Genomic DNA, 24201 nt, shown 5'->3' with positions numbered 1-24201 from the left:
AAGGACGGACACAGAGTTTGCCTGGACTCCACGCCACCAAGAAGAGTGGGTGGGTCTAAAGCACCAATTGATGGCAGCTCCAACTCTGAAATTCTTCGACCCAACAAAACCCACAAAGATCTCCACCGACGCCAGTCAACATGGAATTGGTGCGGTACTCCTCCAACAGGATGACCAATCGGACTGGGTCCCAGTTGCATACGCGTCTCGAGCGATGACCGCCACAGCGTGCAGGTATGCACAGATAGAGAAGGAGTGCTTGGGGCTGATCACAGTTGTAACAACATTTCACCACGATGTGTACGGCCTTCCCACGGTCCTAGTTGAGACTGATCACAGATCGCTGGTCAACATAATTGAAAAAAATCTCAATGATATGACGCCGCGCCTACAACGCCTGATGATGAAGCTGGGGAGGTATGACTTCACACTGGTCTACATTCCTGGGAAGGACCTCATCTTGGCTGACACACTGTCCCGAGCCATTGACACTGGCAGCTCACCTCCTGCATCCATTGACGATGCAGAAGCTCAAGCACAGTTGTGCAGAGAGACTCTCCCGGCATCTGACGAGAAGCTGGAGCAAATTCGTCTGGCGACACGAGAAGATGCGACCTTGCTCCAGGTCATGCACAACCTTCAGCATGGCTGGCCAAAAGGTCGGTGCCCGCAGTTCCAAAACATCAAAACTGAACTGTCAGTAGTGGACGGATTAATATTGAGAAATGACAGAATCGTCATTCCACTAACGCTCAGGTCAGACATGCTCCGCAGGATTCACGTGGGACATCTCGGAATCGGAAAACGCAAAAGAAGAGCAAGGCAATCTGTGTACAGGCCTGGGATAACTGAGGACATTACAAACATGTTACTCACATGTGACACGTGTCAAAAACATCAACCGGCACAATGCAAGGAGCCACTCCAGCAGCATGAGACGGCTACGTCACCGTGGAACAAAGTTGGCATCGATTTGTTTCACTCCATGGGTCAAAACTATGTTCTTATCATTGATTAATACTCCAACTTTCCGGAAGTAATGAAACTCCCGAATCTCACGTCCGCATCAGTTATCAAAGCCTGCAAGGAAACATTCTCGAGGCATGGTATTCCACAAACAGTCATGTCCGATAATGGTCTTTGCTTTGCAAGCTGGGAGTGGACGGAATTCTCCAGGAAATACAACTTTAAACACGTGACATTGAGTCCACACTTTGCCCAATCCAACGGCAGAGTAGAGAAAGGTGGACACATTATCAAACTGACTCGAATTCCGACATACACTTGGCTCTATTATCATACAAATCATCACCGTTGAGCTCAGGGCTATCACCAGCTCAAATGCTCTTCAATCGAGATGTGAGAACAACGCCACCAGTGTTACGCTTCAGCAATCCGGATCACTCACAAGAGCTTGACAAGCTACGACACCAACATCACAAACAAAAGTAGCACTATGGCCGGCATGCAAAATCGCTGCAACCATTAGCGGTCATGACATGGTTCGACTGCGACACCCAGGTGGAGGATGGTCCAACGCAGCAACAGTGCTATGATAAGCAGCGCCACGATCATACATTGTAAAGTCCGACGAAGGCGTGGTGTTCAGATGCAATCGACAAGACCTGCTAAAGGTTCCACTTCCTGAACCTGTCTTTCAGACATTAAATCTACAGGACTCACTCACTCGACAACACTTGACACCATCAGCCGGTGAACAGATGGACATTAAAACCTCAGGGTCTCCATGCTGTCATGTGAGAGTGCCTTTAAGAAATGGATGTTTACGCAATGTACCTTTAAGAAATGCAGTGATGTCAGAGTGTGGGTGGAGCTTGGTTTTAGTTCAGCCATTTTGCAGTTTAGTTTTTTGTGAAAGAGCTTGGGTGTGTGTCTGTGTTTGCAGTGAGCTGGATCTGCTGTGATCTCTGCCATGAAAGACTATCTCTGGATCATTTGGGTGATTTAAACTCATAATAGTAAAGCCTTTAACCTGATGTGTTTCTGTTTGAAGGTGTTAAGTCTCTCTTGAATGTTGAAAGGATTAACTGAAGGATTATTTAGAGTTGTAAAATTTTCGGGGTTATCTTTGAAGTAAGGGGTGTTAAGAGATCCAATGTTTATTTAAGAGATGAAGTTGAGTTCATGGAATAAACATTGTTTTGTGTTTAAAAACCCACGTGTCCATAATTGTAATCCCACACCTAAAGAACAAGCCGTGTGCAGGAAAAGCAACAATAGCATTAAAGGGGGAGGTTGGTTGAACTCCATGATACATTTTGGGGTTCTGAAAACGCCTCACCCATAACAATGCCCACTTAGGAGATCAACTCGAATCAGACGCACACCCAACCGTCTGAACCTGTGAACATTGGACTGATGCAATCATTGATTTCTGTAATACATTTGCACACGATACCAACTATGTTTGTTCCATTCTAGTAACAACACTGAAACTATGTAAAAAAAAGGAAAAAAGGGGGGATGCAGTGATCGTTACATGGATATGTACATAAGGGGTTAATGGGAAATTGAACGAACACTAGGGGGTAGCACTGCAGGTATAAAAGCCAGCCGCAAGCGGCTCTTTGCCTCTCTTGGTGATTAGACTGTGACGAGAGCAGGAGCATAGATCTAGCTCAGGGCTACTAGTGTGGTCAGACACAGCTACTGTATATAAACGTTGTAACCTTTCTACTGGTATTGATCTGAAAGTAAGAACTCATGCAGTTGTTAAATTCTGTTACTCAATAAACCTTTCACTATCTCTGGACGACTTTGAGCTTTCTTCATCAAGATGCAGAAAGCCTCTGACGCAACTGGATTGAGTAACGCATGTTACATACAGTAGTGCTACCAAACACACTACAGTAAGGTAACAAATGACCAGTGTCTCTCTCTGTCTCCCCCTGTCTATCCCGCTGTCTCTCTCTCTGTCTATCCCGCTGTCTCTCTCTCTGTCTATCCCGCTGTCTCTCTCTCTGTCTATCCCGCTGTCTCTCTCTCTGTCTATCTCGATTTCTCTCTGTCTGTCTATCCCGCTGTCTCTCTGTCTGTCTATCCCGCTGTCTCTCTGTCTGTCTATCCCGCTGTCTCTCTGTCTGTCTACCCACTGTGTCTCTGTCTGTCTATCCCGCTGTCTCTCTGTCTGTCTATCCCGCTGTCTCTCTCTCTGTCTATCCCGCTGTCTCTCTCTCTGTCTATCTCGCTGTCTCTCTGTCTATCTCAGTGTCTCTCTCTGTCTCCCGCTGTCTATCCCGCTGTCTCTCTCTCTCTGTTTATCCCGCTGTCTCTCTCTGTCTATCCCGCTGTCTCTCTCTGCCTATCCCGCTGTCTCTCTCTGTCTATCCCGCTGTATCACTCTCTGTCTATCCCGTTGTCTCTCTCTGTCTATCCCGCTGTCTCTCTCTGTCTATCACGCTGTCTCTCTCTGTCTATCCCGCTGTCTCTCTCTGTCTATCCCGCTGTCTCACTCTCTGTCTATCCCGTTGTCTCTCTCTGTCTCTCTCTGTCTATCCCGCTGTCTCTCTCTCTGTCTATCCCGCTGTCTCTCTCTGGCTATCCCGCTATTTCTCTGTGTCTATCCCGCTGTCTCTCTCTGTGTCTATCCCGCTGTCTCTCTGTGTCTATCCCGCTGTCTCTCTCTCTCTCTGTCTATCCCGCTGTCTCTCTCTCTGTCTATCCCGCTGTCTCTCTCTGTCTATCCTGTTGTCTCTATCTCTCTCCAGCTCTCTGCCTCCCGCTGTCACTCTCTCTGCCTCTCTCTCTCTGTCTCCCGCTGTCTCTCTCTCTCTGTCTCCCGCAATCCCTCTCTCTCTGTCTATCCCGCTTCTCCCCCTCTCTCTCTCTATCTCCCGCCATCTCTCCCTCTATCCTACTTTCTCTCTGTATCCCCCGCTGTCTCTCTCTCTGTCGATCCCGCTGTGTCTCTCTCTCTCTCTGTCTATCCCGCTTCTCCCCCTCTCTCCATCTCCCGCTGTCTCTCTCTCTGTCAATCCTGCTGTCACTCTTTCGCTCCCCTTCTCTCTGTCTCCCGCTGTCTCACTCTCCTCTGTCTTTCCCATTGTCCCTTTCTCTCTCTTCTGTCTATCCTGCTGTCTCTCTCCCCTCTCTCTCAAACTGTGTCTCTCCCCTTATCTATCTCTCAAGCTGTCTCTCTCTCTGTCTGTCCCTCTCTCTGTCTGTCTGTCTCTCTTTCTGTCTGTCCCTCTCTGTCTGCCACTCCCTCTTTCCGCCCACTCCCCCCCCCCCCCCCCACCCCCCCCCCCCCCCCCCCCCCCCCCCTTGCGCTTCCGCTCACCTCTTTCCGCAGGACAGGCCGTTGAACTTGCAGTCAAACACAAAGTCTGCAATGCGCGCATCATCATGAGCTCCCTGTGTGCTGGGCACCCGTGTCATGACGTTGACATAGTGAAAGGTGTACCACTCGCGCACTGCATCCACTCCGGACGAGTGCCAGTTGTAGAAGCAATCATCTCCGCTCTCGTTACACTGAAAAAGAGCATGGGTTAGAGTCACCTAACATCAGTCAGTGTGAGGGGAGAGCACCTTTCACACCATGAGGAGGAGAATCCAACTCATCCCACGCAAGCGAGCTCAGGGGAGCCAGAACAAGGGGGGGGGAAAAAAAACTGTGATGCCGCGCCATCCTACCGAGTCAAAGACCATAAGACCATAAGATATAGGAGCAGAATTAGGCCACTCGGCCCATCGAGTCTGCTCCGCCATTCAATCATGGCTGATATTTTCTCATCTTCATTCTCCTGCCTTCTCCCCATAATCCCTGATCCCCTTATTAATCAAGAACCTATCTATCTCTGTTTTAAAGCCACTCAGTGATTTGGCCTCCACAGCCTTCTGCGGCAAAGAGTTCCACAGATTCACCACCCTCTGGCTGAAGAAATTCCTCCTCATCTCTGTTTTAAAGGATTGCCCCTTTAGTCAGAGATTGTGTCCTCTGCTTCTAGTTTTTCCTACAAGTGGAAACATCCTCTCCACGTCCACTCTATCCAGGCCTCGCAGTATCCTGTAAGTTTCAATCAGATCCCCCCACATCCTTCTAAACTCCAACGAGTACAGACCCAGAGTCCTCAAACGTTCCTCATACAACAAGCTCTTCATTCCAGGGATGATTCTTGTGAACCTCCTCTGGACCCTTTCCAAGGCCAGCACATCCTTCCTTAGATACGGGGCCCAAAACTGCTCTCATACTCCAAATGGGGTCTGACCAGAGCCTTATACAGCCTCAGAAGTACATCCCTGGTCGTGTATTCTAGCCCTCTTGACAGGAATTCTAATGTTGCATTTGCGTTCTTAACTGCCGACCGAACCTGCACGGTAACCTGAAGAGAATCGTGAACAAGGACTCTCAAGTCCCCTTGTGCTTCTGATTTCCGAAGCATTTCCCCATTTAGAAAATAGTCTATGCCTAAATTCCTCCTTCCAAAGTGCATAACCTCACACTTTTCCACATTGTATTTCATTTGCCACTTCATTGCCCACTCTCCTAGCCTGTCCAAGTCCTTCTGCAGCCCCCTTGCTTCCTCAATACGACCTGTCCCTCTACAGATCTTTATATCATCCGCAAGCTTAGCAACAGTGCCTTCAGTTCCTTCTACCAGATCATTAATGTATATTGTAAAAAGTTGTGGTCCCAGCACCGACCCCTGAGGCATACCACTAGTCACCAGCTGCCACCCTGAAAAAGACCCCGATATCCCCACTCTCTGCCTTCTGCCAGTCAGCCAATCCTCTATCCATGCCAGGATCTTACCCTTAACACCATGGCCTCTTAACTTATTTAACAGTCTCCCATGCGGCACCTTGTCAAAGGCCTTCCGGAAATCTAAATAAATCACGTCCACTGGTTCTCCTTTGTCTAACTTCCTTGTTACCTCCTCAAAGAACAGATTTGTCAGACACGACCTCCCTTTGACAAAGCCGTGCTGACTCAGTCCTACTTTACCATGCACTTCCAAGTGCTTTGTGACCTCATAGATAGAAGAGAGAATCTTCATTTTCATAGAATTTACAGTGCAGAAGGAGGCCATTCGGCCCATTGCGTCTGCACCGGCTCTTGGAAAGAGCACCCTACCCAAGCCCACACCACCCTATCCCCATAACCCAGTAACCCCATTCAACCAACAATCTTCAATCTTTAATAACAGACTCTAAAATCTTACCAATGACTGAAGTCAGGCTAACCGGCCTATAATTTCCCGTCTTCTGCCTCCCTCCCTTCTTAAACAGGGGTGTTACATTAGCCACTTTCCAGTCCTCTGGGACCCTTCCTGCCTCCAGTGATTCCCGAAAGACCATCACCAATACCTCCACAATTTCCTCAGCTATCTCTTTTAGGACCCTGGGGTGTAGTCCATCCGGTCCAGGTGAATTATCCACCTTCAGACCTTTCAGTTTCCCCAGTACCTTCTCCTTAGTAAGGATCACTGCACTCACCTCTGCCCCTGGTTCTCCTGCCTCCTGGTTCTCCTGGAGCTCTGGCATCCCACTGGTGTCTTCCACCGTGAAGACTGATGCAAAGTAACTATTCAGTTTCTCTGCCATTTCTTTGTTTCCTATTATTACTTCTCCAGCCACATTTTCCAGTGGTCCAATGTCTATTTTTGCCTCTCTCTTACCTTTTAAATATTGAAAAAAATTCTTCCTATCTTCCTTTGTATTACTAGCTACCTTGCATTCATACTTCATCGTCTCCCCCCTTATTGCTTTTTTAGTTGTCCTCTGCTCACTTTTACAGGCTTCCCAACCCTCTGGTTTCCCACTAATGCTCGCCACTTTGTATGCTTTTTCTTTAGCCTTTATGCTGTCCTTGACATTCCTCGTCAGCCATGGCTGCCTTGTCCTCCCCTTAACAGGATTCCTTCTCCTTGGGATGAATTTCTGTTGTACCTCCCTAATAACCCCCCCGAAACTCCTGCCATTGCTGTTCCACTGTCTTCCCTGCTAGGCTCGCCTTCCAATCAACTCTGGCCAGCTCCTCCCTCATGTATTTGTAGTTACCCTTATTTAATTGTAATACCGTCACATCTGATTCCAGCTTCTCCCTCTCAAACTGCAGGGTAAATTCTATCATATTGTGGTCACTGCTTCCTAAGGGTTACTTCACCTTCAGTTCCCTAATCAGATCTGCCTTATTACACATCACCAAATCCAGAATTGCCTGTTCCCATTAGGCTCTGTCACAAGCTGCTCCAAAAAAAATCTCTTAGACATTCCACACATTTCTTTTCTTGGGATCCACTACCAATCTGATTTTCCCAGTCCACCTGCATATTGAAGTCCCCCATGATTATTGTAATATCGCCGTTTTTACATGCCTTTTTTAATAGCCAATGGAAATTGTCTGGGAGCACACTGACCAGCCCCATCGTGGTTTCCATGCCCCCCCAACCCCCCCCCCCCCCCCCCCCCCCCCCCCACCACAGCCGACAGCATGTCAACAACCCAGTCACACCTACCCACCCTCCCCGGCTCACCAGCTCAAAACCGATCTTCCAGGAGCTATTCCGGCTCAGAGGGGGGTTGTGGAGCCAGGCGCTGAGGCTGCTGCCGTTGCCCCTACCCAGGGCCCGTCTGCCGCCGATCTCCAGCGTGGGCTGGTGCTGCCTCCCGGCTTCGAGCAGCCGCAGGCCTAGCTGGTGCGGGAAAAAACCCCGACGGCGGGGTGAGGGACGAGGCAGACGGTCCCCCTTGCGGGCCGGGGACTTGTAGCCATAGAGAGTGTAGAGAGCTTCCTCTGTCATGTGGTCCAGTTCACAAAGATCCTCTTGGACATTCTTGTATCTGGAAATGCAGAGATCAACCAATTAAAACGCTTTGGAAAGTGTCGAGGGAGCTTTACTCTTTATCTAACCCCATGCTGTACCTGTCCTGGGAGTGTTTGATGGCGACAGTGTAGAGGGAGCTTCACTCTGTATCTAACCCCGTGCTGTACCTGTCCTGGGAATGTTTGATGGGGACAGTGTGGAGGGAGATTTACTCTTTATCTAACCCCATGCTGTACCTGTCCTGGGAGTGTTTGATGGGGACAGTGTAGAGGGAGCTTTACTCTGTATCTAACCCCGTGCTGTACCTGTCCTGGGAGTGTTTGATGGGTACAGTGTAGAGGGAGCTTTACTCTGCATCTAAACCCCGAGCTGTACCTGTCCTGGGAGTGTTTGATGGGGACAGTGTAGAGGGAGCTTTACTCTGTATCTAACCCTGTGCTGTACCTGTCCTGGGAGTGTTTGATGGGGACAGTGTAGAGGGAGCTTTACTCTGTATCTAACCCCATGCTGTACCTGTCCTGGGAGTGTTTGATGGGGACAGTGTAGAGGGAGCTTTACTCTGTATCTAACCTCGTGCTGTACCTGTCCTGGGAGTGTTTGATGGGGACAGTGTAGAGGGAGCTTTCCTCTGTATCTAACCCCGTGCTGTACCTGTCCTGGGAGTGTTTGATGGGGACAGTGTAGAGGGAGCTTTACTCTGTATCTAACCCCGTGCTGTCCCTGTCCTGGGAGTGTTTGATGGGGACAGTGTCGAGGGAGCTTTACTCTGTACATAACCCTGTGCTGTACCTGTCCTGGGAGTGTTTGATGGGGACAGTGTCGAGGGAGCTTTACTCTATCTAACCCTGTGCTGTACCTGTCCTGGGAGTGTTTGATGGGGACAGTGTAGAGGGAGCTTTACTCTGTATCTAGCCCCGTGCTGTACCTGTCCTGGGAGTGTTTGATGGGGACAGTGTCGAGGGAGCTTTACTCTATCTAACCCCGTGCTGTACCTGTCCTGGGAGTGTTTGATGGGGACGGTGTAGCGGGAGCTTTACTCTGTATCTAATCCCGTACTGTACCTGTCCTGGGAGTGTTTGATGGGGACAGTGTAGAGGGAGCTTTACTCTGTATCTAACCCTGTGCTGCACCTGTCCTGGGAGTGTTTGATGGGGACAGTGTAGAGGGAGCTTTACTCTGTATCTAACCCCGTGCTGTATCTGCCCTCGGAGTGTTTGATGGGTGAGTTACCCTCAATAATGATGCTTAGAGATTAAACTGTAAAGAAGGCTTTATTAGGCTAATAACTATGCTACAGATGTGGACGAGAGCTGACTGCTATACAGACCATGAGGCAGGCCTTTATGTATGGCTCCCAGATGGGCGGAGCCAGAGGCGGAGTCCCCAGGGTTCCAAGCCTGGTCTTAAAGGGGACATCACCTTACATGATGATAAGGCAGTAACCGTTCATCACATTCACCCCCTGTTTAAAAAGGAGTCCGGCGGGGGTGAAGTGCCATCATAGGTCCATCCGTCTCGGCGGCCGGATCGTCCTCCTCGATCTCCTCAGTTCGGGCGGTGGTGCGGCGGGCACGGACGTCCCGGTTGAGGGCACATCCGGGAGCACAGCGGTCGGAGCTTCGGTCCGGGTCGGGGCAGAGGAACTAGGCAGGGCCGGGGGTAGCGGAGCCGGCGCCGGCGGGGTGTGTAAAGGGGGGGCGCATGGTAGGAGCTCACCAACGGGTGATAGGGCCGGAAGGGGGTGTGTTGTAGGGGGCGACGGGTCCTGCAGGGGAGCGGCGCGGGAAGGGGCGTCTGTGGTGGAGGATCCAGCGGGCGCCAGATCCCGGAGGGAAGCCGTATCTTGCCTGCCGTCGGAGTACTCCACGTAGGTGTAACTGGGGTTGGCGTGGAGCAGTCGGACCTTTTCAACTAGGGGGTCCGTTTTATGGCTCCTCGCGTGCCTCGGGAGACGAACAGGTCCCGGAGCCGTCAGCCAAGGTGGAAGCGAGACCCCGGAGGTAGACTTCCTGGGGAAGAGAAACAATCGCTCATGAGGGGTCTCATTTGTGGCCGTGCAGAGGAGTTACCTAATGGAGTGTAGGGCATCGGGTAGGACCTCCTGCCAGCGGGTCGTTGGGAGATTTCTCGACCGCAGGGCCAGAAGGACAGCCTTCCACACGGTCGCGTTCTCCCTCTCCACCTGCCCGTTTCCCCCTGGGTTATAGCTGGTCGTTCTGCTCCAGGCGATGCCTTTGCTGAGCAGATACTGGCGCAGTTCATCGCTCATGAACGATGTACCCCGGTCGCTGTGGATATAAGCAGGGAAACCGAACAGGGTGAAGATGCTGTGCAGTGCCTTAATCACCGTGGCTGAGGTCATGTCGGTGCAGGGAATGGCGAATGGGAAACGGGAGAACTCATCGATCACGGTGAGGAAATAGGCATAACCGTTGGTGGACGGGAGGGGCCCCTTGAAGTCCACGCTCAGTCGCTCAAAGGGGCCCGAGGCCTTCACGAGCCGAACCTTGTCTGGCCGATAGAAGTGCGGTTTGCACTCCGCACAGACCTGGCAGGCCCTGACCATGGCCTTGACCTCCTTGGTTGAGTAAGGTAGGTTGCGGGACTTGATGAAATGGACGAGCCGGGTAACCCCTGGGTGGCAGAGGTCATTGTGGATGACTTGCAGGCGGTCCTCCTGCGCGTTGGCGCATGTGCCGCGGGACAGGGCACCTGGGGACTCGTTGAGCTCCCCTGGACGATACTTGATATCGTACGAGTAGGTGGAGAGTTCGATCCTCCACCTCAAAATTTTATCGTTTTTTATTTTGCCCCGTAGCGTGTTATCGAACATATAGGCGACCGACCGTTGGTCGGTGACGAGGGTAAACCTCCTCCCGGCGAGGTAGTGTCTCCAGCCTTCACAATGGCTTGTGCCTCCTTTTCGACTGCAGAGTGTCGAATCTCGGAGGCGGTGAGGGTTCGGGAGAAGAACGCTACTGGTCTGCCTCCTTGATTGAAGGTAGCAGCCAGGGCGATGTCTGATGCATCGCTCTCTACCTGGAAAGGGATGGTTTCGTCCACCGCGTGCATGGCGGCCTTGATGATGTCGGCCTTGATGCGGTTGAAGGCCAATTGAGCCTCAGCCGAGAAGGGAAAAGTGGTGGTCTTTAGGAGTGGGCGGGCTTTGTCCGCATACTTGGGGACCCACTGGGCGTAATAGGAGAAAAGCCCCACGCACCGTTTGAGGGCCTAGAGGCTGCGGGGGAGAGGGAGTTCCTTAAGGAGGCGCATGCGGTCGGGGTCGGGACCTAGGACCCCGTCTTCCACGACATAGCCGAGGATGGCCAGCCGGGTGGTGTGGAAAACGCATTTGCCCTCGTTATAGGTCAGGTTAAGGGCTCGGGCGGTCTGGAGGAACTTTTTGAGGTTAGCGTCATGGTCCTGCTGATCATGGCCGCAGATGGTGACATTGTCCAAGTACGGGTATGTAGCCCGCAAACCGTACTGGTCCACCATTTGGTCCATTGCCCTTTGGAAGACGGAGACCCCATTTGTGACACCAAAGGGAACCCTGAGGAAGTGGAAGAGCCGGCCGGCTGCTTCGAAGGCAGTATAGGGTCGGTCTTTTGGTCGGATGGGGAGCTGGTGGTAGGCAGATTTGAGGTCGACCGTGGAAAAGACTCGGTATTGGGCGATCCGATTTACCATTTCCGCGATGCGAGGAAGGGGGTACGCAACAAGCTGCGTGAATCGGTTTATGGTCTGGCTGTAATCCACGACCATCCGTTTCTTCTCCCCAGACCGGACTACCACCACTTGCGCTCTCCAAGGGCTGTTGCTAGCCTCGATGATCCCCTCTCCCAGTAAACGCTGGACCTCTGACTTGATACAAGCCATATCTTGGGCACTGTAGCGCCGGCTCCTGGTGGCGACGGGCTTACAGTCGGGAGTGAGGTTAGCGAATAGCGAGGGAGGTGCGACTTTCAGTGTCGCAAGGCAGCACACCGTGAGGCGGGGCAAGGGTCCGCCGAACTTCAGTGTCAGGCTTCGGTGGCTGCACTGGAAATCCAGTCCGAGCAGCAGGGGGGCACAGAGGTGAGGGAGGATATAAAATTTGAAACGGGTGTATTTGGCACCCTGGATCGAGAGATCCGCAATACAGTACCCCGTGATTTGTACCGAGTGGGACCCAGATGCGAGGGCTATGGTTTGGGATGTGGGATGGGTGCGTAGGGAGCAGCGCCTTACCGTTTCAGGGTGGATAAAGCTCTCCGTGCTCCCGGAGTAGAAGAGGCATGCAGTGTCGTGCCCGTTGACCTGGACCTGCATCATGGAGTTCTGCAGGTGTTTTGGCCGAGTTTGATCGAGGGTGATCGCACCCAGTCGCGGGTAGTCGGAGTCGTAAAATGGCCGCTGCCGTTGGTCGCACGTGTCGGGTCGAGAAGATGGCCGCCGACCAGATGGCCGCTCCCATGATTCGCACGAGGCTGATGACACGTCAGAAGAGGACGTGTCGGGTCGGTGCGCAGCAGCATTGCGAGGCCTGCGGGCCTGAGAGCCTGATGTTCGGGCCGGCTGTTCTTTGTTTTTCTGGCCCCTGGGTCTGGCCAGGCAGACCCTCGCAAAGTGCCCTTTCTTCCCGCAGTCGCTGCAGATCGCGGAGCGGGCTGGGCAGCGTGGGCATGGGTGCTGGCCCTGCCCGCAGAAGTAGCAAGGTGTGCCCCCATGGTGAGCGGGTCGCCGCGTGGCGCAGGCCTGTAATACGGGCGAGTCTGAGGAAGTCCGGGGGGGGCTGGCAGAGTCCGCGGGGTACGTACCCAAGTTATGTCGGGCCACCTCCAGCGAGGAGGCGAGCGTTAGCGTCTCCTGGAGGTCTTTTGCCTCCAGCAGCCGCTGCCGGATGTAGGTCGAGCGGATGCCGGACACAAAAGAATCTCTGATGTGCAGGTTCATATGGACTTCCCCTGTCACATCCTGATGGTCACAGTCCCTGGCCAGCGCGGTGAGTTTCTCAACAAACTCGTCGAGCGATTCCCCAGAGCGCTGCCGGCAGGTAGAGAGCAGATACCGGGCGTGCACCCCATTGACGGGTTTGACAAACCGCTTGCGGAGCAACTCAATCGCTTCCTCATAAATCGTCGCCTTTTCGAGCGTGGCGGAGATTCTGTGACTCACCCGGGCGTGGAGTAGACGCAGCTTGCGTGGCCCCAGGATGTGAGTCTCTGAGGAGTCCAGGTAGGCCTCGAAGCACCGCAGCCAGTAAGGTGATGTCCCCTTTAAGACCAGGCTTGGAACCCTGGGGACTCCGCCTCTGGCTCCGCCCATCTGGGAGCCATACACAAAGGCCTGCCTCATGGTCTGTATAGCAGTCAGCTCTCGTCCAAATCTGTAGCATAGTTATTAGCCTAATAAAGCCTTCTTTACAGTTTAATCTCTAAGCATCATTATTGAGGGTACCTCACTCTCTATCTAACCCTGTGCTGCACCTGTCCTGGGAGTATTTGATGGGGACAGTGTAGAGAGAGCTTTACTCTATATCTAACCCCGTGCTGTACCTGTCCTGGGAGTGTTTGATGGGGACAGTGTAGAGGGAGCTTTACTCTGTATCTAACCCCGTGCTGTACCTGTCCTGGGAGTGTTTGATGGGGACAGTGCAGAGGGAGCTTTGCTCTGTACCTAAACCCGTACTGCACCTGTCCTGGGAGTGTTTGATGGGGACAGTGTAGAAGGAGCTTTACTCTGTATCTAACCCCGTGTTGTCCCTGTCCTGGGAGTGTTTGATGGGGACAGTGTAAAGGGAGCTTTACTCTGTATCTAACCCTGTGATGTACCTGTCCTGGGAGTGTTTGATGGGGACAGTGTAGAGGGAGCTTTACTCTGTATCTAACCCGCTGCTGTACCTGTCCTGGGAGTGTTTGATGGGTACAGTGTAGAGGGAGCTTTACTCTGTATCTAACCCCGTGCTGTACCTGTCCTGGGAGTGTTTGATGGGGACAATGTAGAGGGAGCTTTACTCTGTATCTAACCCCGTGCTGTCCCTGTCCTGGGAGTGTTTGATGGGGACAATGTAGAGGGAGCTTTACTCTGTATCTAACGCCGTGCTGTACCTGTCCTGGGAGAGTTTGATGGGGACAGTGTAGAGGGAGCTTTACTCTGTATCTAACCCCGTGCTGTACCTGTCCTGGGAGTGTTTGATGGGGACAGTGTAGAGGGAGCTTTACTCTGTATCTAACCCCGTGCTGTACCTGTCCTGGGAGAGTTTGATGGGGACAATGTAGAGGGAGCTTTACTCTGTATCTAACCCTGTGCTGTACCTGTCCTGGGAGTGTTTGATGGGGACAGTGGAGAGGGAGCTTTACTCTGTATCTACCCCGTGCTGTACCTGTCCTGGGAGTGTTTGATGGGGACAGTGGGGAGGGATTCTTACCGGTAAGGGTTGAGTGTACAAATAGTCACAGCTGGGAATTTGAGGGTTCGTGAATCCACGGTCAATGCGATGCTGACGGGATGGAGACCATACTGCCCAAAGATGAGTCCAAACTGCCAGTACATGACTCCCATGGTGACGGCAAGTAGCGCTGCCCAGAATCCGGTCTTCATGCGGTTCCGTTCTGAGCAGATCAGCCTGACAGCTCCATGAATGGTGGTGTTGCTGCAGAAGAACTGGAGGATTTCTCGGTACGAGCCGTGGAATTCGATCAACCCCTCCCCGTCCTCAGTCCCATCGGCTCCCTGTTTGTCCGGCATCTCAGTGAGCTGAAAACAGAGACAGAGAGAGTGGCAGAGAGTGTGGCAGAAAGAGAGAGAGAGACAGAAAGAGAGAGAGAGACAGAAAGAAAGTGTGACGAGACCGTTACATCGCTGGAGAGGTCAAAATAGAGAACCGCGCCGGGCGCCAATCGGTTTGCGATCTAACCGGCCCGCTCCCTTTGGTGAAATCAGGATCCTGCTGTAGCGTAGCGAGAAATCAATAATCACCACATAAGCCCAATCTCCATATAATTAACAGAATAACCTCCAATCTAAGAGCCTCCCGTGATGCAGCCGCCTCCCAGCGAGTGGTCACGGGGGTGCCGATTAGGGGACGGGGGACGGGGGGACAGGGTGGGGGGGGGAGATGGGTGTCTCAGTGCCCCCTGGTTCCGCCACGCCAAACTCTGGACTGTGTGGTCCCATTCCGGGAGCATCCCCAGCCTCTGCCAGTCTGCCCCACCGACCACCCATAACTCCCACTGACTGCGGAGGCCTCTGGCCGGGCGGCTGAAGGCTATTTCTAATTGGGAATGGTAACACTGCACACATCCCTAGTGGATCCTCGTGGGTGGGCGTGTCATGTAACATGTGGGAATCATTAAGTACCACCCCATTCACACCGTGATGCCTGGTCACTGTGCCGGAACATTGCGGGAGGAAACACCACTGATGCAACGACCAACATCCGAACACCCCGGGGCTGGACCCCAGTATCGGGCACATATTGGCGGCCAGATGGTGGGCGTTCCAGGAGGGGAGCAGCATCCGGTCCCGGTATTGTTACGTGAGGGTGACTGGGGTACAGATGTGGGGTCTGATGAGCTGTGGCCAGGTAATCATGGCAGGGCTTGCCAGGTGGGGGGAGAGCAATGCGGGCAGATAACTCTGGCGGGCTTCCTCTGGATGCCCTGGGTCAGAAAGCCCCGGCCCACTTGCCGACCGCACATGCCTTGCTGTGCCAACCTGCTCCGGGTGCTGACTCCTGTCAGGGGCGAATGTCTCAGGGGAGCTGGTGGCCGCCATCGCCACTCTATAAGGTGGCACCCAGCTCTCCCTCCTCCCAGTCGGTACCCATAGGACCCTGGGGCTAACCTTGGGGCGGAGGGGCAGCTGGATCGAGCCCCGGCTGCCCCTCTGTCATCTGGCTCTGTCTGCAGCATGGTGGCGACGCCCCTAGAGATGCTCCTCAGTGACTGGGATATGCTCTGGAGCGGCCCAGCAATGTCCACCTGAGACTGGGACATTCTCCTTGCACCCCACCAATACTCACCTGAGACTGGGACATTCTCCCCGGGCCCCAGCAATGCCCACCTGAGACTGGGACATTCTCCCTGCGCCCCGGCAATACTCACCTGAGACTGGGACATTCTCCCCGGGCCCCAGCAATGCCCACCTGAGACTGGGACATTCTCCCTGCGCCCCAGCAATGCCCACCTGAGACTGGGACATTTTCCCTGCGCCACGGCCATACTCACCTGAGACTGGGACATTCTCCCTGCGCCCCGGCAATACTCACCTGAGACTGGGACATTCTCCCTGCGCCCCGGCAATACTCACCTGAGACTGGGACATTCTCCCTGCGCCCCGGCAATACTCACCTGAGACTGGGACATTCTCCCTGCGCCCCGGCAATACTCACCTGAGACTGGGACATTCTCCCTGCGCCCCGGCAATACTCACCTGAGACTGGGACATTCTCCCTGCGCCCCGGCAATACTCACCTGAGACTGGGACATTCTCCTTGCGCCCCAGCAATACTCACCTGAGACTGGGACATTCTCCCTGCGCCCCAGCAATACTCACCTGAGACTGGGACATTCTCCCTGCGCCCCAGCAATGCGCACCTGAGACTGGGACATTCTCCCTGCGCCCCAGCAATGCTCACCTGAGACTGGGACATTCTCCCTGCGCCCCGGCAATACTCACCTGAGACTGGGACATTCTCCCTGCGCCCCAGCAATGCTCACCTGAGACTGGGACATTCTCCCTGCGCCCCAGCAATGCTCATCTGAGACTGGGGCATGCTCCATAGCCCCTTAGCAATGCCCATCTGGGACTGGGACACATCCCAGCAGTGTTGGCCTCAGTGCCACACATTCTCGGTGCCATCTCCTGTGCCCGTATCCTCCAATCCATGAGGGACCTGCCGGTGGGTTGCTGACATCCCCCTCTGAATGTCCCGGCCGCTCCCTATTGTCTGTATCAGCTCCGGGTAACCCTGTTCCAGAGGCTCAGCATTTGACTAGGACCCAGCTGGGTCCTGGGATCCAGTTGACCTCCGACTGCTGTCTCGCCCGGGGGTTCCTGCCTCCACCTGATGTGCATCGGCAACTGTGTGGTGCTCACCAGATTGTGCCCCAGAAGCCTGACCATTACTGTCACCCACCGCGGTGTGTGTCTCTGCGCTGGTGGAGGGTGGGGATGTGTGCTGTGCCACGAATACAGTGGTGGCCTCGGAACTCTCCTCCCGGGTGGTCAGTGGGAGGGATGGGCATTAATAACTCACATGTGACAGGTCATGTGGGTGGGGGCCGGTGGATCCTCACCTCTGCGCCGTACGCCGTACGCTAACCTCTACCTCGGTGACAGGTCTGTCCTCGGCCACTTCTGCGACCTCCAGTGCCCATTCCCCGTATGGGGTGAAGACTCTGATGCCTGGCACCCCATCGCACGTCTGGGCCTTCTCCTGTCTGTTGCGGGGGCACAGGATGCAACATGTGCTGCACAAGCCGTCAACACTGACGTGAGGAGGAGATGATAAGTTTGGGGGGTGCTGGTGTGGGCTGCACTGCTGGACATGAGTGGGCAGGGGCACGGAACGGTGCTGGGCAAGGGCGGTGCCAGGCGCATGCTCGAGAGGGGGTTGTCGGGTTGGCGGGCGGGGTCGTTCCAGGGGGCCAGTGCCGACCCACCCGTGCGGCCCGGTGGAGGTCACTGACCTTACGGCACTGGATGCCGATCCTCCCCTAGCTGATGGTGGCCGCTGTCACGTCCCCAGGTGGGCTGTAGATGGGCTTTCGAGTGGTTTCACAGGTCGGCGCAACACCGAGCCCCGAAGGGCCTGTACTGCGCTGTAATGTTCTATGTTCTATCCACTCTGCCCTGTTGCTCACCTTCCGAGACCCAGGGGGGAACAGGGCATCCCGTCTGATTTTGACTGTGTACAACAATTTGGCTAGGTCGGCATTCCCGAATTCTGGGGCTGGTTTCCTCGGTGGCAGGGCTGTGAGCTGCGTGGGGTTGGCTCTGCAGGATCGGTTTAAGTGCTTCTCTCCTTTGTTAGCGGGGAGCTGGAGAGTGTGGTCCCAGTGAATCAGACGGCGGGACCATCATTTGCACCGTGAAGCCCGTGGGGCCTCGTTAAGTGGACCAATTAATGCTTTATAGCGGCGACGGCCTCGCCAGGTCAAGTGTCGCGAAGCTCCTGGCAGTTCGCTACCACACTTCGAGACATTTTCATTAAATCTCACTCTCTTTCTGTCTGCCTCTCTGTCTGTCTGTCTCTCCTTCTCTGTGTTTCTGTTTCCCTCTCTCCCTCTGTCTCTCTCTCCCTCTCTGTCTCTCTCTCTCTCTCTGTCTGCCTCTGTTTCACTGTCCCTGTTTCTCTGTCCCTGTGTCTCTGTGTGTCTCTCCCTCTCTGTCTCTCTGTCTCTGTGTCTCTGTCCCTGTGTCTCTGTCACTGTGTCTCTGTGTGTGTCTGTCTCTGTTTCTCTGTCTGTGTGTCTCTGTCTGTGTCTCTGTCTCTGTGACTCTGTCTGTGTCTCTGTCTGTGTGTCTCTGTCTGTGTCTCTGTCTGTGTCTCTGTTTCTCTGTCTGTGTCTCTGTGGCTCTGTCTGTGTCTCTGTTTGTGTCTCTGTCTGTGTCTCTGTCTCTGTGTCTCTGTCTCTGTTTCTCTGTCTGTGTCTCTGTCTGTGTCTCTGTGTCTCTGTCTCTGATTCTCTGTCTCTGTTTCTCTGTCTGTGTCTCTGTCTGTGTCTCCGTTTCTCTGTCTCTGTGTCTCTGTTTCCCTGTCTCTGTTTCTCTGTCCCTGTGTCTCTGACTGTGTCTCTGTCTGTGTCTCTGTTTCTCTGTCTCTGTCTGTGTCTCTGTTTCTCTGTCTCTGTGTCTCTGCCTCTGTGTCTCTGTTTCGCTGTCTCTGTGTCTCTGTCTGTGTCTCTGTCTCTGTTTCGCTCTCTCTGTGTCTCTGTCTGTGTCTCTCTTTCTCTGTCTCTGTCTCTGTGTCTCTGTTTCTCTGTCTCTGTGTCTCTGTCACTGTGTCTCTGTCTGTGTCTCTGCCTGTGTCTCCATTTCTCTGTCTGTGTCTGTGTCTCTGTTTCTCTGTCTCTGTGTCTCTGCCTCTGTGTCTCTGTTTCTCTGTCTCTGTGTCTCTGTGTCTCTGTCTGTGTCTCTGTCTCTGTTTCGCTGTCTCTGTGTCTCTGTCTGTGTCTCTCTTTCTCTGTCTCTGTCTCTCTGTCTCTGTGTCTCTGTCACTGTGTCTCTGTCTGTGTCTCTGCCTGTGTCTCCGTTTCTCTGTCTGTGTCTCTGTCTGTGTCTCTGTCTCTGACTCTGTGTCTCTGTCACTTTGTCTCTGTTTCTCTGTCTGTGTCTCTGTCTCTGTGTCTCTGTCTGTGTCACCGTTTCTCTGTCTCTGTGTCCCTGTGTCTCTGTCTGTGTCTCTGTTTCTCTGTCTCTGTTTCTCTGTCTCTGTGTCTCTGTCTCTGTCTCGGTGTCTCTGTCTCTCAGTCTCTGTCTCTGTGTCTCTGTCTTTGTCTGTGTCTCTGTTTCTCTGTCTGTATCTCTGTATCTCTGTGTCTCTGCGCCTCTGTCTCTGTGTCTCTGTCTGTGCCTCTGTCTCTGTGTCTCTGTCTCTGTCTCTGTTTCTCTGTCTGTGTCTCTGTTTCTCTGTCTGTGTCTCTGTCTCTGTGTCTCTGTCTCTGTGTCTCTGTCTGTGTCTCTGTGTCTGTGACTGTGTCTCTGTGTCTCTGTCTGTGTCTCTGTTTCTCTGTCTCTGTTTCTCTGTCTGTGTCTCTGTCTGTGCCTCTGTGTCTGTGACTGTGTCTCTGTGTCTCTGTCTGTGTCTCTGTTTCTCTGTCTCTGTTTCTCTGTCTGTGTCTCTGTCTGTGTCTCTGTTTCTCTGTCTCTGTTTCTCTGTCTCTGTGCCTCTGTCTGTGTCTCTGTCTGTGTCTCTGTTTCTCTGTCTCTGTCTCTGTGTGTCTGTGGCTCTGTCTGTGTCTCTGTGTCTCCGTTTATCTGTCTCTGTCTCTGTTTCTCTGTCTGTGTCTCTGTTTGTGTCTGTGTCTCTGTGTCTCTGTTTCTCTGTCTGTGTCTCTGTCTCTGCGCCTCTGTCTCTGTATCTCTGTCTGTGCCTCTGTCTCTGTGTCTCTGTCTCTGTCTCTGTTGCTCTGTCTGTGTCTCTGTGTCTCTGTTTCTCTGTCTGTGTCTCTGTCTCTGTGTCTCTGTCTCTGTGTCTCTGTCTGTGTCTCTGTGTCTGTGACTGTGTCTCTGTGTCTCTGTCTGTGTCTCTGTCTCTGTGTGTGTCTCTGTCTGTGTCTCTGTTTCTCTGTCTCTGTTTCTCTGTCTGTGTCTCTGTCTGTGTCTCTGTTTCTCTGTCTCTGTTTCTCTGTCTCTGTGCCTCTGTCTGTGTCTCTGTCTGTGTCTCTGTTTCTCTGTCTCTGTGTCTCTGTCTCTGTGTGTCTGTGGCTCTGTCTGTGTCTCTGTTTCTCTGTCTCTGTCTGTGTCTCTGTTTCTCTGTCTCTGTGTCTCTGCCTCTGTGTCTCTGTTTCGCTGTCTCTGTGTCTCTGTCTGTGTCTCTGTCTCTGTTTCGCTCTCTCTGTGTCTCTGTCTGTGTCTCTCTTTCTCTGTCTCTGTCTCTGTGTCTCTGTTTCTCTGTCTCTGTGTCTCTGTCACTGTGTCTCTGTCTGTGTCTCTGCCTGTGTCTCCATTTCTCTGTCTGTGTCTGTGTCTCTGTTTCTCTGTCTCTGTGTCTCTGCCTCTGTGTCTCTGTTTCTCTGTCTCTGTGTCTCTGTGTCTCTGTCTGTGTCTCTGTCTCTGTTTCGCTGTCTCTGTGTCTCTGTCTGTGTCTCTCTTTCTCTGTCTCTGTCTCTCTGTCTCTGTGTCTCTGTCACTGTGTCTCTGTCTGTGTCTCTGCCTGTGTCTCCGTTTCTCTGTCTGTGTCTCTGTCTGTGTCTCTGTCTCTGACTCTGTGTCTCTGTCACTTTGTCTCTGTTTCTCTGTCTGTGTCTCTGTCTCTGTGTCTCTGTCTGTGTCACCGTTTCTCTGTCTCTGTGTCCCTGTGTCTCTGTCTGTGTCTCTGTTTCTCTGTCTCTGTTTCTCTGTCTCTGTGTCTCTGTCTCTGTCTCGGTGTCTCTGTCTCTCAGTCTCTGTCTCTGTGTCTCTGTCTTTGTCTGTGTCTCTGTTTCTCTGTCTGTATCTCTGTATCTCTGTGTCTCTGCGCCTCTGTCTCTGTGTCTCTGTCTGTGCCTCTGTCTCTGTGTCTCTGTCTCTGTCTCTGTTTCTCTGTCTGTGTCTCTGTTTCTCTGTCTGTGTCTCTGTCTCTGTGTCTCTGTCTCTGTGTCTCTGTCTGTGTCTCTGTGTCTGTGACTGTGTCTCTGTGTCTCTGTCTGTGTCTCTGTTTCTCTGTCTCTGTTTCTCTGTCTGTGTCTCTGTCTGTGCCTCTGTGTCTGTGACTGTGTCTCTGTGTCTCTGTCTGTGTCTCTGTTTCTCTGTCTCTGTTTCTCTGTCTGTGTCTCTGTCTGTGTCTCTGTTTCTCTGTCTCTGTTTCTCTGTCTCTGTGCCTCTGTCTGTGTCTCTGTCTGTGTCTCTGTTTCTCTGTCTCTGTCTCTGTGTGTCTGTGGCTCTGTCTGTGTCTCTGTGTCTCCGTTTATCTGTCTCTGTCTCTGTTTCTCTGTCTGTGTCTCTGTTTGTGTCTGTGTCTCTGTGTCTCTGTTTCTCTGTCTGTGTCTCTGTCTCTGCGCCTCTGTCTCTGTATCTCTGTCTGTGCCTCTGTCTCTGTGTCTCTGTCTCTGTCTCTGTTGCTCTGTCTGTGTCTCTGTGTCTCTGTTTCTCTGTCTGTGTCTCTGTCTCTGTGTCTCTGTCTCTGTGTCTCTGTCTGTGTCTCTGTGTCTGTGACTGTGTCTCTGTGTCTCTGTCTGTGTCTCTGTCTCTGTGTGTGTCTCTGTCTGTGTCTCTGTTTCTCTGTCTCTGTTTCTCTGTCTGTGTCTCTGTCTGTGTCTCTGTTTCTCTGTCTCTGTTTCTCTGTCTCTGTGCCTCTGTCTGTGTCTCTGTCTGTGTCTCTGTTTCTCTGTCTCTGTGTCTCTGTCTCTGTGTGTCTGTGGCTCTGTCTGTGTCTCTGTGTCTCCGTTTATCTGTCCCTGTCTCTGTTTCTCTGTCTGTGTCTCTGTTTGTGTCTGTGTCTCTGTGTCTCTGTTTCTCTGTCTGTGTCTCTGTCTCTGTGTCTCTGTCTCTGTGTCTCTGTGTGTGTGACCGTGTCTGTGTCACTGTCTGTGTCTCTGTCTGTGTCTCTGTGTCTGTGACTGTGTCTCTGTGTCTCTGTCTGTGTCTCTGTCTCTGTGTGTGTCTCTGTCTGTGTCTCTGTTCCTCTGTCTCTGTTTCTCTGTCAGTGTCTCTGTCTGTGTCTCTGTTTGTCTGTCTCTGTTTCTCTGTCTCTGTGCCTCTGTCTGTGTCTCTGTCTGTGTCTCTGTTTCTCTGTCTCTGTGTCTCTGTCTCTGTGTCTCTGTGGCTCTGTCTGTGTCTCTGTGTCTCCGTTTATCTGTCTCTGTCTCTGTTTCTCTGTCTGTGTCTCTCTCTGTGTCTCTGTTTGTGTCTCCGTCTTTCTGTCTCTGTCTCTGTTTCTCTGTCTGTGTCTGTGTCTGTGTCTCTGTCTATGTGTCTCTGTCTGTGTCTGTGTCTCTGTCTGTGTCTCCGTTTCTCTGTCTCTGTTTCTCTGTCTCTGTCTCTCTGTCTGTGTCTCCGTTTCTCTGTCTCTGTATCTCTGCCTGTGTATCTGTCTGTGTCTCCATTTCTCTGTCTCTGTGTCTCTGTCTGTGTCTGTGTCTCTGTGTCTCTGTCTCCGTGTCTCTGTCTGTGTCTCTGTCTGTGTCTCTGTTTCTCTGTCTCTGTGTCTCTGTCTGTGTCTGTGTATGTGTCTCTGTGTCTCTGTGTCTCTGTCTCTGTGTCTCTGCCTGAGTCTCTGTCTGTGTCTCCGTTTCTCTGTGTCTCTGTCTCTGTGTCTCTGTCTGTGTCTCTGTTTCTCTGTCTCTGTTTCTCTGTTGCTGTGTCTCTGTCTGTGTCTCTGTCTGTGTCTCTGTGTCTCTGTCTGTTTCTCTGTCTGTGTCTCTGTGTCTCTGTCTCTGTGTCTCTGTCTGTGTATCTGTCTCTGTCTCTCTGTCTGTGTCTCTGTTTCTCTGCCACTGTGTCTCCGTCTGTGTCTCTGTCTCTGTTTCTCTGTCTCTCTGTCTGTGTCTCTGTCCGTGTCTCTGTTTCTCTGTCTCTGTGTCTCTGTCTGTGTCTCTGTCTGTGTCTCTGTTTCTCTGTCTCAGTTTCTCTGTCTCTGTGTCTCTGTCTGTGTCTCTGTTTCTCTGTCTGTGTCTCTGTTTCTCTGTCTCTGTTTCTCTGTCTCTGTCTCTGTCTGCGTCTCTGTCTGTGTCTCTGTCTCTCTGTCACTGTTTCTCGGTCTCTATCTCTGTCTTTGTGTCTCTGTCTGTGTCTCTGTCTCTGTGTCTCTGTGTCTCTGTCTGTGTCTCTGTCTCTGTGTCTCTGTGTCTCTGTTCCTTTGTCTCTCAATCTGTGTCTCTGTCTCTGTGTCTCTGCCTGTGTCTCTGTTTCTCTGTCTGTGTCTCTGTTTCTCTGTCTCTGTTTCTCTGTCTCTGTCTCTGTCTGCGTCTCTGTCTGTGTCTCTGTGTCTCTGTCTCTGTGTCTCTGCCTGTGTCTCTGTTTCTCTGTCTGTGTCTCTGTTTCTCTGTCTCTGTTTCTCTGTCTCTGTCTGCGTCTCTGTCTGTGTCTCTGTGTCTCTGTCTCTCTGTCACTGTTTCTCTGTCTCTATCTCTGTCTCTGAGTCTCTGTCTGTGTCTCTGTCTCTGTGTCTCTGTTTCTCTGTCTCTGTGTCACTGTCTCTGTCTGTGTCTCTGTTTCTCTCTCTCTCTGTCTCTGTCTCTGTGTCTCTGTCTGTGTCTCTGTCTCTGTCTCTCTCTCTGTGTCTCTGTCTGTGTCTCTGTCTCTGTTTCTCTGGCTCTGTTTCTCTGTCTCTGTGTCTCGGCCTGTGTCTCTGTCTCTCTCTCTCTGTCTCTGTCTGTGTCTCTGCCTGTGTCTCCATTTCTGTGTCTCTGTTTCTCTGTCTCTCTCTCTGTGTCTCTGTCTGTGTCTCTGTCTCTGTCTCTCTCTCTGTGTCTCTGTCTGTGTCTCAGTCTCTGTGTCTCTGTTTCTCTCTCTCTGTGTCTCTGTCTCTGTGTCTCTGTCTGTGTCTCTGTTTCTCTGCCTCTGTGTCTGTGTCTCTGTCTGTGTCTCTGTCTGTGTCTCTGTTTCTCTCTCTCTGTCTCTGCCTCTGTGTATCTGTTTCTCTCTCTCTGTGTCTCTGTCTGTGTCTCTGTCTGTGTCTCTGTGTCTCTGTCTGTTTCTCTGTCTGTGTCTCTGTTTCTCTGTCTCTGTTTCTCTGTCTCTGTCTCTCTCGCTCTGTCTCTGTCTCTGTCTCTGTGTCTCTGTTTCT

The 24201-nt window shown here is 52.5% G+C and overlaps 1 protein-coding gene across 2 annotated transcripts in view; it reads right to left on the bottom strand.

Moving 5' to 3' along the window:
- Nucleotides 1–24201, bottom strand: part of LOC140392892 (epithelial sodium channel subunit alpha-like) — a 145936-nt gene that overhangs the window by 97123 nt on the left and 24612 nt on the right. For both annotated transcript variants that reach the window (XM_072478655.1, XM_072478654.1), the window contains exons 2-4: nucleotides 14197–14525; nucleotides 7497–7803; nucleotides 4301–4491 (exon numbers count right to left, since the gene is read on the bottom strand). In XM_072478655.1, coding sequence (XP_072334756.1) covers nucleotides 4301–4491; nucleotides 7497–7803; nucleotides 14197–14516 — 818 coding nt within the window. In that variant the 5' untranslated portion in view covers nucleotides 14517–14525. The remainder of the gene's footprint in view (nucleotides 1–4300; nucleotides 4492–7496; nucleotides 7804–14196; nucleotides 14526–24201) is intronic.

Source organism: Scyliorhinus torazame, chromosome 16 (assembly GCF_047496885.1).
Source record: "Scyliorhinus torazame isolate Kashiwa2021f chromosome 16, sScyTor2.1, whole genome shotgun sequence".
In the NCBI taxonomy this organism is placed as follows: Eukaryota; Metazoa; Chordata; class Chondrichthyes; order Carcharhiniformes; family Scyliorhinidae; genus Scyliorhinus; species Scyliorhinus torazame.
This window is presented reverse-complemented; position numbering and strand designations above follow the sequence as displayed.